The sequence below is a fragment of the Anomaloglossus baeobatrachus genome, chromosome 12, assembly GCF_048569485.1.
Source record: "Anomaloglossus baeobatrachus isolate aAnoBae1 chromosome 12, aAnoBae1.hap1, whole genome shotgun sequence".
In the NCBI taxonomy this organism is placed as follows: Eukaryota; Metazoa; Chordata; class Amphibia; order Anura; family Aromobatidae; genus Anomaloglossus; species Anomaloglossus baeobatrachus.
The window spans coordinates 27,024,172-27,037,354 of NC_134364.1; the positions used below are offsets into that span (position 1 = coordinate 27,024,172).

General features: G+C 42.7%; 1 protein-coding gene across 9 annotated transcripts in view; it reads left to right on the plus strand.

Annotated features, from left to right (window-relative positions):
• The window catches only part of LOC142258359 (ryanodine receptor 3), an 847,167-nt gene that overhangs the window by 552,640 nt on the left and 281,344 nt on the right, over positions 1-13,183 (plus strand). For all 9 annotated transcript variants that reach the window (XM_075330934.1, XM_075330936.1, XM_075330935.1 and 6 more), the window contains 4 exons: positions 2,596-2,663; positions 5,178-5,299; positions 5,786-5,835; positions 10,713-10,773. In XM_075330934.1, coding sequence (XP_075187049.1) covers positions 2,596-2,663; positions 5,178-5,299; positions 5,786-5,835; positions 10,713-10,773 — 301 coding nt within the window. The remainder of the gene's footprint in view (positions 1-2,595; positions 2,664-5,177; positions 5,300-5,785; positions 5,836-10,712; positions 10,774-13,183) is intronic.

Genomic DNA, 13,183 nt, shown 5'->3' on the forward strand with positions numbered 1-13,183 from the left:
AGTGCTTTGCAAAATGTTTCGTCTCCCTTGCAGTTTTCAACCTTTTCCCACATTTCAGGCTTCAAACCTAAAGATAAAAATGTTAATGTTCTGGTGAAGAACCAACAACAAGTGGACACAATTGTGAAGTTAAACAAAATTTATTGCTTATTTTAAACTTTTTTAAAAAATAAATAACCTAAAAGTGGGGCGTGCAATATTATTCATCCCCTTTACTTTCAGTGCAGCAAACTCACTCCAGAAGGTCATTGAGGATCTCTGAATGATCCAATGTTGTCCTAAATGACTGATGATGATAAATATAAGCCCCTGTGTGTAATCAAATCTCCGTATGAATGCCCCTTCTCTGTGATAATCCCAGGGTTCTGTTTAAAGCACAGACAGCATCATGAAGACCAAGGAACACAACAGGCAGGTCCATGATATTGTTGTGGAGAAATTTAAAGTCGGATTTGGTTACAAAAAGATTTCCAAAACTTTAAACATCCCAAGAAGCACTGTGCAAGCGATCATATTGAAATGGAAGGAGTATCATACCACTGCAAATCTACCAAGACCCTGCCGTCCATCCAAACTTTCATCTCAAACAAGGAGAAGACTGATCAGAGATGCAGCCAAGAGGCCCATGATCACTCTGGATGAACTGCAGAGATCTACAGCTGAGGTGGGAGAGTCTGTTCATAGGACAACAATCAGTCGTACACTGCACAAATCTGGCCTTTATGGAAGAGTGGCAAAGAGAAAGCCATTTCTCAAAGATAAAAAGTGTTGTTTAAAGTTTGCCACAAGCCACCTGGGAGACACCAAACATGTGGAAAAAGGTGCTCTGGTCAGATGAAACCAAAATCGAACTTTTTGGGCACAATGCCAAACAATATGTTTGGTGTAAAAGCAACACAGCTCATCACCCTGAACACACACTCCCCACTGTCAAACATGGTGGTGGCAGCATTATGGTTTGGGCCTGCTTTTCTTTAGCAGGGACAGGTAAGATGGTTAAAATTGATGGAAAGATGGATGGAGCCCAATACAGGACCATTCTTGAAGAAAACCTGTTGGAGTCTGCAAAAGACCTGAGACTGGAACGGAGATTTGTCTTCCAACAAGACAATGATCTCAAACATAAAGCAAAATCTACAATGGAATAGTTCACAAATAAACGTATCCAGGTGTTAGAATGGCAAAGTCACAGTCCAGACCTGAACCCAATCGAGAATCTGTGGAAAGAGCTGAAAACTGCTGTTCACAAACGCTCTTCATCCAACCTCACTCAGCTCCAGCTGTTTACAAAGGAAGAATGGGCGAGAATTTCAGCCTCTCGATGTGCAAAACTGATAGACACATACCCCAAGAGACTGCAGCTGTAATCACAGCAAAAAGGTGGCGCTACAAAGTATTAACTTACAGGGGATGAATAATATTGCACGCCTCAATTTTCAGTTATTTATTTTTTAAAAAAATGTTTAAACTAAGCAATAAATATCGTTCAACTTTACAATTGTGTCCCACTTGTTGATTCTTCACAAGAACATTAACATTTTAATCTTTATGTTTGAAGCCTGAAATGTGGGAAAAGGTTGAAAAATTTGCAAGGCACTGTAGATATTTTTTATATATTTATTATTATTATAATTATTATATATATATATATATATATATATATATATATATATAGATATGTATATAAAATGTGCGCACAGTATACAGTGTGCGTGTATGTATATATGTGTGTGTGTGTATATATATATATATATATAAATTTAGATTAATAGAAGTCTCTTTTCTTCTAGAGCTTTCTTGTAATTGAACAGGAGACATTAATTATATTGACAGGACAATTTAATAACATACTAGAAAATAACAAAGGGGAAAGACATAACGACAATTTACTCTTTTACTGCAGTAAAATCCATCCAGATTCAAAAATGTAGCAACTAGAATGAATGAATCTTTAGTAATTGAGCAATGTCATTTATAATATTTCTTCCGCTCAGAGGAAATGTGAGTGCTGCAGCTGATCAGTGGCCACTGAGTGGCTGCAGCACTCATGCGACGCCCCTGCAAATCCCAGCAGACCAGCGGTAACTGTACAGAGGACCTGTAAGGTGAAAATAGTTTTATTCTTTATTTTCACCTACCTGGAACCGTTAATAAAAAGTTGTCCTGCAATAAATAGGGATTTCCTTTAAGGATTTGTTGTCCACTACTTGGACAACCCCTATTCAATTCGTCTGAAGGTGGAGAGGGGAGCCGGCACTGTTTGGGTGAAGGTCTGATTTGACACAACAACAATTTGCGAGCCCCTAGAGAGCAAATGCCGACACCGCTAGATCTGCACACACACCTGAGGAGAGTATAAGCATTTTTATTTTAATAGGGCAAATATAGTAAATGGAAAGGGGTTGTCCAAGTAGTTGACACCCCTTTTAAAAGGTAAGATAAAAATGCTAATACACAAGTATATCTTGTCTGAAGCTGTATCTGTCCTCCGGATGGAATTTCTTAAGCACATAGTTCATTTTGATAGAAGCCTTTTAATATTGTATAAATGTATATTGAGGATTCGCATTCTTTGATTTAATGTTATTTATACAGAGGCTGTTGTGGGCAGTGGAAAATCGGAGAAGTCACCACATGAGCAGGAAATCAAGTTTTTTGCTAAAGTAAGTTCCATCGAAGAATTTAATTTATATGTTAATATACTTCCTACACAACTTTTATTATATTGAATGATTTCTTGCTTAATGTACAATACATGTCCGCTCCATACACCCGCTTTTGACTTGGCCATACATGTATGGTGGATGTCATAAAGGTGTTAAAGGGATCCTGTCACCAGGTTTTTCCCTTATGACCTGCAGCCACCACCAGTGAGCTCTTATATACAACATTCTAGAATACTGTATACAATTTCCCAGGCCATTCTATATAACGTAAAACACATCTTTATAATACTCACATAGGGGGCAGTCTGATCCAATGGATGTTGCTGCTCTCGGTCAAGCGCCTCTTCCATCTTGTGCGATTGCCATCCTCCTTCTTCTGAGGCCTGTGTTCATGACGCGTCCTACGTCATCCACACAGGCCGGCAGGTCATGCACATGAGCACTTTGAACTTTGGCGAGCTTCGCAATGTACACTGAAGAGTTTGCCGAACGGTTCATCAAACAATTTCAAACCCCATTGGATTCAACTGAGGCCTCTTTCACACGTACGTGCCTCCGGTACGTATTTGGCAGTTTTCTCACGTACCAGAGACACGTACACACGTAGACCTAGGTATTCCTATGGTTTTGGACACACGTAAGTATTTGCGCACGGAACGTGTGTCCGTTCCGTACTTACGTGTGTCCGTGTGTTTCTCACGCCGACATGTCCGTTTTCTCTCTGGCATCACGGGTGTCACACGGAACGCAAACCTGTCACACGTAATGCAAATGGACCCTACAGATGTGTTCCGTGTGACACGCACCGGAGAGAAGACATGTGTCTGTGAGAAAAAAAACCAAACCTTTACTCACCTTCTCCAGCCCTGCTGTCTCTGCCGCTGCTGTCACTTGCTGCCGACCGCCGCTCATTATGCTAATTGAATATTCACTTCACTGCGGCCGGAAGCAGCAGCAGCGGGGAGTCTGCAGGACCGGAGACCGAAGATCAGTACCACAGACAGCAAAGCCAGGGACAGGTGAGTAGAAAGTTCCTGTTCTCCGTGTGTTATCACGGCTAACGCACGTAGCTCATAAACACGGGTCACGGAGGGCAAAATGCACCTCTGAAACGTCCGTGAAAAACGTGCGTGGTTTTTTACGAACGTGTGAAAGAGGCCTAAGGCAGAGAAAACACCTTTACTAGGGTCGAAAAGCTTCCAAAACAGCAAATATACATTTTACAGTGCAGCCCTGCTGTTTTGGCATAGACTGTTGACATAAAATATATTGAGGTGGATGAGAAACAGGTGCAGAGCTGGTGCTCCCATACCTCTACCAGTACAGACAAGACACAACACTTGGAGACCCATCTTGGAGTCTTGATATTTAAAAACATTTCAGATAGAGAGCAGGACAGTGGCATCAATTGCCCCCCCCCCCAATTTCCCCATAGTGTCTTTGCACAGCTGTGAGGTATGGTCCATGCAACACACAGGACGTTGCCTGACATTTACATTTTAAAAATCAAGAGGTGAATTAGTTACAGTATTAGGCCTCTTGCTGCCACACCCCTGCCAGTACAAGGCTAGGTTCACATTTCTGTTGTTTATGATCAGTCACGATCCGCCACTCTGATAAACAACGCAATCCGTTTGGCGGATTCCGTTGTTCCCATAGACTTGTATGAGCGGCGGATTGTGACTGATGATGCTGTGTTGCATCCTCCGCCCGACTGATCAGTTGTGGAACGACTGATCATCGTGCGGCAGGAACGCAGCATGTAGTGTTTTTTGAGCAGCAGAATCCTTTTGATTAAGCTGCGCATTCTCTTTCTCGGCGGCTGGATGATTAGCAGCTGATCACCCAGCGGCCAGCTTCTGTGAGCGATCAGCTGATCACCCGGCGGCCGGCTAATGTGAGCGATCAGCTGATCACCCGGCGGCCGGCTAATGTGAGCGATCAGCTGATCTCCCGGCGTCCAGCTTCTGAGAGCGATCAGCTGATCACCCGGCAGCCGCCTTCTGTGAGCGATCAGCTGATCACCCGGCGGCCGGTTAATGTGAGCGATCAGCTGATCACCCGGCGGCCGGCTAATGAGAGCGATCAGCTGATCACCCGGCAGCCGCCTCTGTGAGCGATCAACTGATCACCCGGTGGCCGGCTAATGTGAGCGATCAGCTGATCACCCGGCGGCCGGCTAAAGAGAGCGATCAGCTGATCGTTCACAATAGCCGGCCGCCGGGAGAACATCTGTTCACTCTCAAAAGCCGGCAGCCGGCTATTGTGAATGATCAGATGATCGCTCTCTCTCTCACGTTTTACAACGGAATCCAACAATGAATTCTATTCTTGTCATCCGTTGTACAACGCATCAGTCACAAGCGTCAAGCAACGCATGTGACTGTTGCAAAACAACGAAAATGTGAACCTAACCTAACATTTTCATTCCTATTTTTTGGTTAGGCGGGCTCCTTCCTTCTCTCTGCTCCATTGGTAATGATTTAAGGTCCCTTGTGTTTTGTGTTGCAGGTCCTCTTACCTCTGGTTGACCAGTACTTTAAGAATCACTGCCTGTACTTTTTGTCATCCCCAATTAAAACTCTGAGCAGCAGTGGGTATGCATCTAACAAAGAGAAGGAGATGGTGGCAAGGTCAGTAGGAAGCATTTATGTTTTATTCCAGATACATTCAAATACAAAAATAAATGAATGTTCATCTCATATTGTCGTATATTTTATGTCATCAGCGCTCTTGTTATTGTATTGTAAAGTATTATCAATCGATTATTGTTTCTCTATATGAAAATACATTCATTTATTCACAAAGTTTATCATGTTTTCAACAATTTTATTTTACATATTTGTGACCTTTTATGTGTAAGCCATTATTTTACTGGCCTTCTGGTACAGATAACAAATTGTTTGCATAGTACTGTCCTACTAAATCTTTCATATTTCCATGTCTTACTGTATGATTCCCATTAAGTGATAGGAAGTGCCTTGTTTCGTTGTATCTGTATGTACGTATGGCTTTTGCATGTCTGTGTCTTACCAATTTCAGTATTATTCTTTGCATCTTTTTCCTAACTTGTTACCATTTTTTTCTCATTTCCTCTGTACTTTTCCCTGTCACTTCAGTCTGTTCTGCAAACTGGCAGCTCTTGTAAGGCATAGGATATCACTGTTTGGTAAGTCAACCTCAGTTAGGCTAGGAAAGGAATTGCAAGCCAGGGTACTCTATTAAATAATGCATGGAAATGGCACGTAACTTGACTTCTGTGTTGTGTGAAATAACACATGGAAATCTTAAAAATGTATGTAAACCGACACAAGATCACAATTTTACGTATATAGGAACCTAAAAAAAGTGAGAATGGTTTAAGTGAATCACCACCCTTTATTATCATATCCTTTACTTTAGGTCCAAAATTCTGTGCTCATTAAATTGATGTTGGATAAAGATCCAATTTTGGATACAAAGCTATCATAGTCCCTGCATAAACAGAGATTTAAAGGTAATCTGTCAGCTAGTTTTTGCCGTTTAATCTGACAGCAGCATGATGTAGGGACAGAGAGCCTGATTCCAGCAATATATCTAGACTAATTAGTTAAATTAGAACAGAATCCCTGTTTTCTCTGTTGTAGATGATGATCTGCGTATAACCCCACCCACATTTCTGATTGGCAGCTTCCTGTGTACACTGTACAATATCGGCCAGTGGTGGGGGTGGGGTTACACAGATTAGCTTGATTGGTCTGTACATGTGACTAAAGGCTACTTTACACACTGCGATATCGGTCCCGATATCGCTAGTGTGGGTACCCGCCCCCATCTGTTGCGCGACACGGGCAAATCGCTGCCCGTTTCGCACAACATCGCCCAGACCCGTCACACATACATACCTGTCTGGCGACGTCGCTGTGACGGGCGAACCGCCTCCTTTCTAAGGGGGCGGTCCGTGCGGCGTCACAGCGACGTCACTGAACCGCCGCCCAATAGCAGCGGAGGGGCGGAGCTGAGCGGGACGTAACATCCCGCCCACCTCCTTCCTTCCGCATAGCGGCCGGGAGGCAGGTAAGGGGAGCTTCCTCGTTCCTGCGGCGTCACACGCAGTGATGTGTGCTGCCGCAGGAACGAGGAACAACCTCGTTACTGCTGCAGTAACGAGATTTGAGAATGGACCACCATGTCACCGATTAGCGATTTTGCACGTTTTTGCAACGATGCAAAATCGCTTATCGGTGTCACACGCAACGGCATCGCTAATGCGGCCGGATGTGCGTCACGAATTCCGTGACCCCAACGACTCCGCATTAGCGATGTCGTAGCGTGTAAAGCCCGCTTTAGTCCTGCAGTGATATTCTCCTGCTGATAAAACACTGATTATATTGAAACTACAGCACATAGCCTAATAAGTGAAACATCCCTTAAATCAGGGTCTGTAGTGCTGCAATATGCTGCTCTCAGATTAAATTGCAAATGCCTTATGAGAGATTCCCTTTTAAAGCATCACATTCTGACATTTGACAGGCACCACTAGAGGGAGCTATTATTATTAATTTATAAATCAGGGGTCTCAAACTCAGCTAGGTATATGGGCCGCACATAGAAAAAAAAATAATTTGAGGGGTCTACATTCTTTTCAGGACAAAGTGAAATTTTTATTGGTACCATGTTCTTTTGGATCACTTTTTTTGAACATTTTGTTGCCCATTTACTATAACAAATGTACACATTTATTTATATATAAACTTTTTGTATGTTTAAAAAATGTTCATGCTGTATTTTGATTTTTTCACACTTTATCGCCTTTTTTGTAAGTAATATAGTTTTACAGTTAGCAACATACAGTAAGTTTGGCCAACATCTTGTAGTACTGTGCCAATCCTGGCTCTCATCTTTTAGTGATTGTCCCCATCCTATTGTAATATGCGCAACTTTGTCCTCATCCTGTAGTAATGTGCCCATCCTGCTCCCCATCCTATAGTAATGTGCATATCCTGGTGCCCCAGCCTATAGTACTGTACCACATACTTATGCCTATCCTGTAGTAATGTGCTCATCCTGGTCCCCACCCTGTAGTAATGTGGATATCTTGGTCCCCATCCTGTAGCAATGTGCATATCCTGGTCCTCAGCCTGTAGTAATGTACCCTTCTTTGTCCCCAGCCTGCGGTGATGTGCTCATCCTGGTCCCCATCCTGTAGTAATGTGCCCATCTTTGTCCCCAGCCTGTAGTATTGTGCCCATTATAGTCCTCAGCTTGTAGTAATGTGCCCATCCTGGTCCTCAACCTGTAGCAATGTGCCCATCCTGGTCCCCAGCCTGTAGTACTGTGCCCATATTGGTGCCCAGCCTGTAGAAATGTTCCCATCCTTGTCTCCATCCTGTAATGTGCCCATCCTGGTCCTCAGCCTATAGTAATGCACCCCATCCTATAGTAATGTGCCCCATCCTGGTCTACATCCTGTAGTAATATGCCCCATCCTGGTCTTCATCCTGTAGTAATGTGCCCATTTTGGTCCCCACCTGTAGTAATGTGCCCATCCCATTTCCCATCCTATAGTAATGTGCCCCATCCTATAGTAATGTACCCAACCTTGTCCCCTTTTATTAACATGCCCATCATTATTCCTTTTACTAATGTGTCCATCCATGTAGGTTCTCTTTTTTTATAGCAATGTCCCATCCTGGTGCCCTATTATGTCATTTCACACATTCACAACACACACACACCAAAACATTATTCTCACTTGTCCTCCATTCCCTCGGCATTCTCTTCCCTGCTTCTTTTATCTCTAGGCATGTGGTAACGATCGCAGGCGGCGCTTCATCCGAAATTTGGCGCTGCGCAGAGTTGAGCTCTCTCTGCCCAACTATTTGAATGGTAGCCACCGGCCAATCAGAGGCAAGCAGCTGACGTCATAGCGGCTGCCATGGAAATAGTTGCGCAGAGAGAGCTTGACCCTGCGCAATGCCAGCAAAGTGTTTACCTGAAATAAAGCGCTGACTGCTGCGGCCCCTGCATCGGCTGTGATCATTACCAGGTCCACGTGCCTGCCGGCTGCAAGAAGTAGCCTGAGGCGCTGCATGAGCCCAACGGGCTGCGTGTTTGGGACCCCTGCTATAAATAGTAAGCGGGAAACTCATGTGCTCCTTTTAGTTGTGGGTGCCAATAGTCAAAATTTTATGTTTGAAGTCTATGTACAGTACAGAGCAAAGGTTTGGACACACATTCTCATTCAAAGAGTGTTCTTTATTTGCAGGACTCTACAAATTGTAGATTCCCATTGAAGGCAACAAAGCTATGAATTAACACATGTGGAATGAAATACTTACAAAAGTGAAACAACTGAAAATATGTCTTATATTCTAGGTTCTTCAGTAGCCACCTTTTGCTGTGATTACTGCTTTGCACACTCTTGGCATTCTCTTGATGAGTTTCAAGAGGTAGTCACCGGAAATGGTTTTCCAACAGTCTTGAAGGAGTTCCCAGAGATGCTTAGCACTTGTTGGCCCTTTTGCCTTCACTCTGCGGTCCAGCTCACCCCAAACCATCTCGATTGGGTTCAGGTCTGGTGACTGTGGAGGCCAGGTCATCTGGCGTAGCACCCCATCACTCTCCTTCTTAGTCAAATAGCCCTTACACAGCCTGGAGGTGTGTTTGGGGTCATTGTCCTGTTGAAAAATAAATGATGGTCCAACTAAACGCAAACCGGATGGAATAGCACGCCGCTGCAAGATGCTGTGGTAGCCATGCTGGTTCTGTATGCCTTCAATTTTGAATAAATCCCCAACAGTGTCACCAGCAAAGCCCCCCCACACCATCACACCTCCTCCTCCATGCTTCACTGTGAGAACCAGCCATGTAGAGTCCATCCGTTCATCTTTTCTACAAAGACACGGTGGTTGGATCTAAAGATCTCAAATTTGGATTCATCAGACCAAAGCACAGATTTCCTCTGGTCTAATGTCCATTCCTTGTGTTCTTTAGCACAAACAAGTCTCTTCTGCTTGTTGCCTGTCCTTAGCAGTGGTTTCCCAGCAGCTATTATACCATGAAGGCCTGCTGCACAAAGTCTCCTCTTAACAGTTGTTCTAGAGATGAGAAGGTGTGTCCAAACATTTGGTCTGTACTGTATATGCCAACGATTTAAAGCTCCTTCTAAAAAAAAAATAATAATAAATTACTAAGCTCTGAATACTATAAATATATATCATAAAACTTAGCACAGGATTTTGAAACCTTTTTAGAGTAAAGGAAAAAATATTATTGAAGTGCAAATTTTCTTTAAATAGGTAACTGCTTGTAGCCCTTAAAATTCATTAAAACCTGGTAATTTTGGCAGAGTTGTCCCACCAGCCAATGCCAATTTGGGGGCCCCCCTGACCAATGATACCGCTTGAATAGGAATCTCTGTCTCTGCAGTTCTAAAATGATGATGCCGGAACTCTGAGGATTTCTCAATTATTATTTTTAAGGATATTCTTATTTTTATTTATTTATTTTTTTTGAATCTCAAACAACCCCCTTAACTCTTTAAAGGGTTTTCAGCTATAGTCATCCCTTTATATCATTTTACATTATATTACTTGTGACCCTAAAGAGCTGCATCAAGTGGTAACTGAAGTCAATAGACGAGAAAGATTTAGTTCAGTGTCGTGTGACGCCATGCTTTCATTCAGATCATAACGGAAAGACGTCTCACGCTATCATCTTGGCTCAGAAGGTCCCAATAATTTACAATTTAAAAGAATTTTACTTTTTTTTATATATATATATATATATATATATATATATATATATAGCTTTGAGCAATGACAGCTAGTAAGATAGGACGTAATAATGCAGAGACCGGTCCTGTAGGTACCATACTGTGTAGTACATCATCACTGTTGTGTATGTCTCATATCCTTTCTAATACTGCATGTCACCAGTGCGCCATTGTCACGTGTATCAAATGCAAGATTGACACAGTAGCCAGTGCAAACACATGTAATTATGCAGCTATATTGACCGTCCATGTGTGCCCTAAAATGTTTACTCTCGTCCCTTTTTCTGTAGGAAGTGACTCTGCCACCATGGTGAGCTGTCTGCACATTCTGGCCCAGACGCTCGACACACGGTACTTTTTATGAGTTTTCATTCCAGTTTATATTCTGTTTGCTATCACTGGCAATGAGAGTCATAGGTTACATGAAAATGATCCTGTTTGCCAGCACTCAGTGCTTAGAAGCATACACAATAAGTAGAGATGTTGTCATCCATGTATGAAGATTCCAATACTTCATACACAAACTTAAAAAACTATATGTATGAGAATCCATGCATTTCAAGAGAATTTGGTTCTGTCTGTGCCAGTCACGCTAGGTACGGGGAAGTACGAAGCAAGCTGTGAAAGGTAAGGGAAGGGGGAGATGGTGACCCCTGACCAAACCTACTGCTGGTCCCTGGAGTCCCTCACCACCATATATAGGTTCCACACCTACAGTCATATGAAAAAGTTTGGGCACCCCTATTAATGTTAACCTTTTTTCTTTATAACAATTTGGGTTTTTGCTATTTCAGTTTCCTATATCTAATAACTGATGTACTGAGTAATATTTCTGGATTGAAATGAGGTTTATTGTACTAACAGAAAATGTGCAATCCGCATTTAAACACAATTTGACCGGTGCAAAAGTATGGGCACCTCAACATAAAAGTGACATTAATATTTTGTAGCTCCTCCTTTTGCAAAAATCACAGCCTCTAGTCGCTTCCTGTAGCTTTTAATGAGTTCCTGGATCCTGGATGAAGGTAGATTTGACCATTCCTGTTTACAAAACAATTCCAGTTCAGGTAAGTTTGATGGTCGCCGAGCATGGACAGCCGCTTCACATCGTCCCACAGATTTTCAATGATATTCAGGTCTGGGGACTGGGATGGCCATTCCAGAACATTGTAATTGTTCCTCTGCATGAATGCCTGAGTAGATTTGGAGCGGTGTTTTGGATCATTGTCTTGCTGAAATATCCATCCCCTGCGTAACTTCAACTTCGTCACTGATTCTTGCACATTATTGTCAAGAATCTGCTGATACTGAGTTGAATCCATGCGACCCTCAACTTTAACAAGATTCCCGGAGCTGGCATTGGCCACACAGCCCCAAAGCATGATGGAACCTCCACCAAATTTTACTGTGGGTAGCAAGTGCTTTTCTTGGAATGCCGTGTTTTTTTGCCTCCATGCATAACGCCTTTTTGTATGACCAAACAACTCAATCTTTGTTTCATCAGTCCACAGGACCCTCTTCCAGAATGTAACTGGCTTGTCCAAATGTGCTTTTGCATACCTCAGGCGACTCTGTTTGTGGCGTGCTTGCAGAAACGGCTTCTTTCGCATCACTCTCCCATACAGCTTCTCCTTGTGCAACGTGCGCTGTATTGTTGACCGATGCACATTGACACCATCTGCAGCAAGATGATGCTGCAGGTCTTTGGAGGTGGTCTGTGGATTGTCCTTGACTGTTCTCACCATTCTTCTTCTCTGGCTTTCTGATATTTTTCTTGGCTTGCCACTTCTGGGCTTAACAAGAACTGTACCTGTGTTCTTCCATTTCCTCACAGTGGAAACTGACAGTTTAAATCTCTGAGACAACTTTTTGTACCTTCCCCTGAACAACTATGTTGAATAATCTTTGTTTTCAGATCATTTGAGAGTTGTTTTGAGGAGCCCATGATGCCACTCTTCATAGGAGATTCAAATGGGAGAACTACTTGAATACCTGCCTGCCTATGAATTTCAAAGCTCAATGAGTTTACAAAACCAATTTAGTGCTTCAGTAAGTCAGTAAAAAGTAGTTAGGAGTGTTCAAAACAAGAAATTGATAAGGGTGTCCATACTTATGCACCTGTCAAATTTCGTTTAAATGCAGATTGCACATTTTCTGTTAGTACAATAAACCTCATTTCAATCCAGAAATATTACTCAGTCCATCAGTTATTAGATCTATGAAACTGAAATAGCTGTTGCAAAAACCCAAATTGTTATAAAGAAAAAAGGTTAACATTAATAGGGGTGCCCAAACTTTTTCATATGACTGTATTTTCCTAGCCGGATACCTGACCCTAGGTATCCCTAGTGCTGGTCCCTAAATAGGGAACGGGTGGGATGAGTTCTTCGTCAACCCCACTAAACACTAGAGAAGACAAAAAGGAGGACACAGGCATGAACTACTTATCCACAGAAGTTCAGCATGTACTGAATTTCTAGTATAACGATACTAGAGATGAGAGCAAGCCACCTGCTTGCAACCAGAGCTTGAATGAACTGAATAATATCACCAGCACCAGTCCAGGGAAGATGGCAGTATTTAAGCACCAAGAGACTACTGCTAATCAGTAGCTAGGTGGAAAGCAAGTTCCTTCTGGGTTTTAAAGGGGGAGAGATGAAAATCCATACCTAGTACAATGAGTACTAACAGCAGGAACAACTGAAAGTCAGGGAGCATTTTGCACAGCCAATCGCTGTGACCTTCAATTGCCAGAAACCAC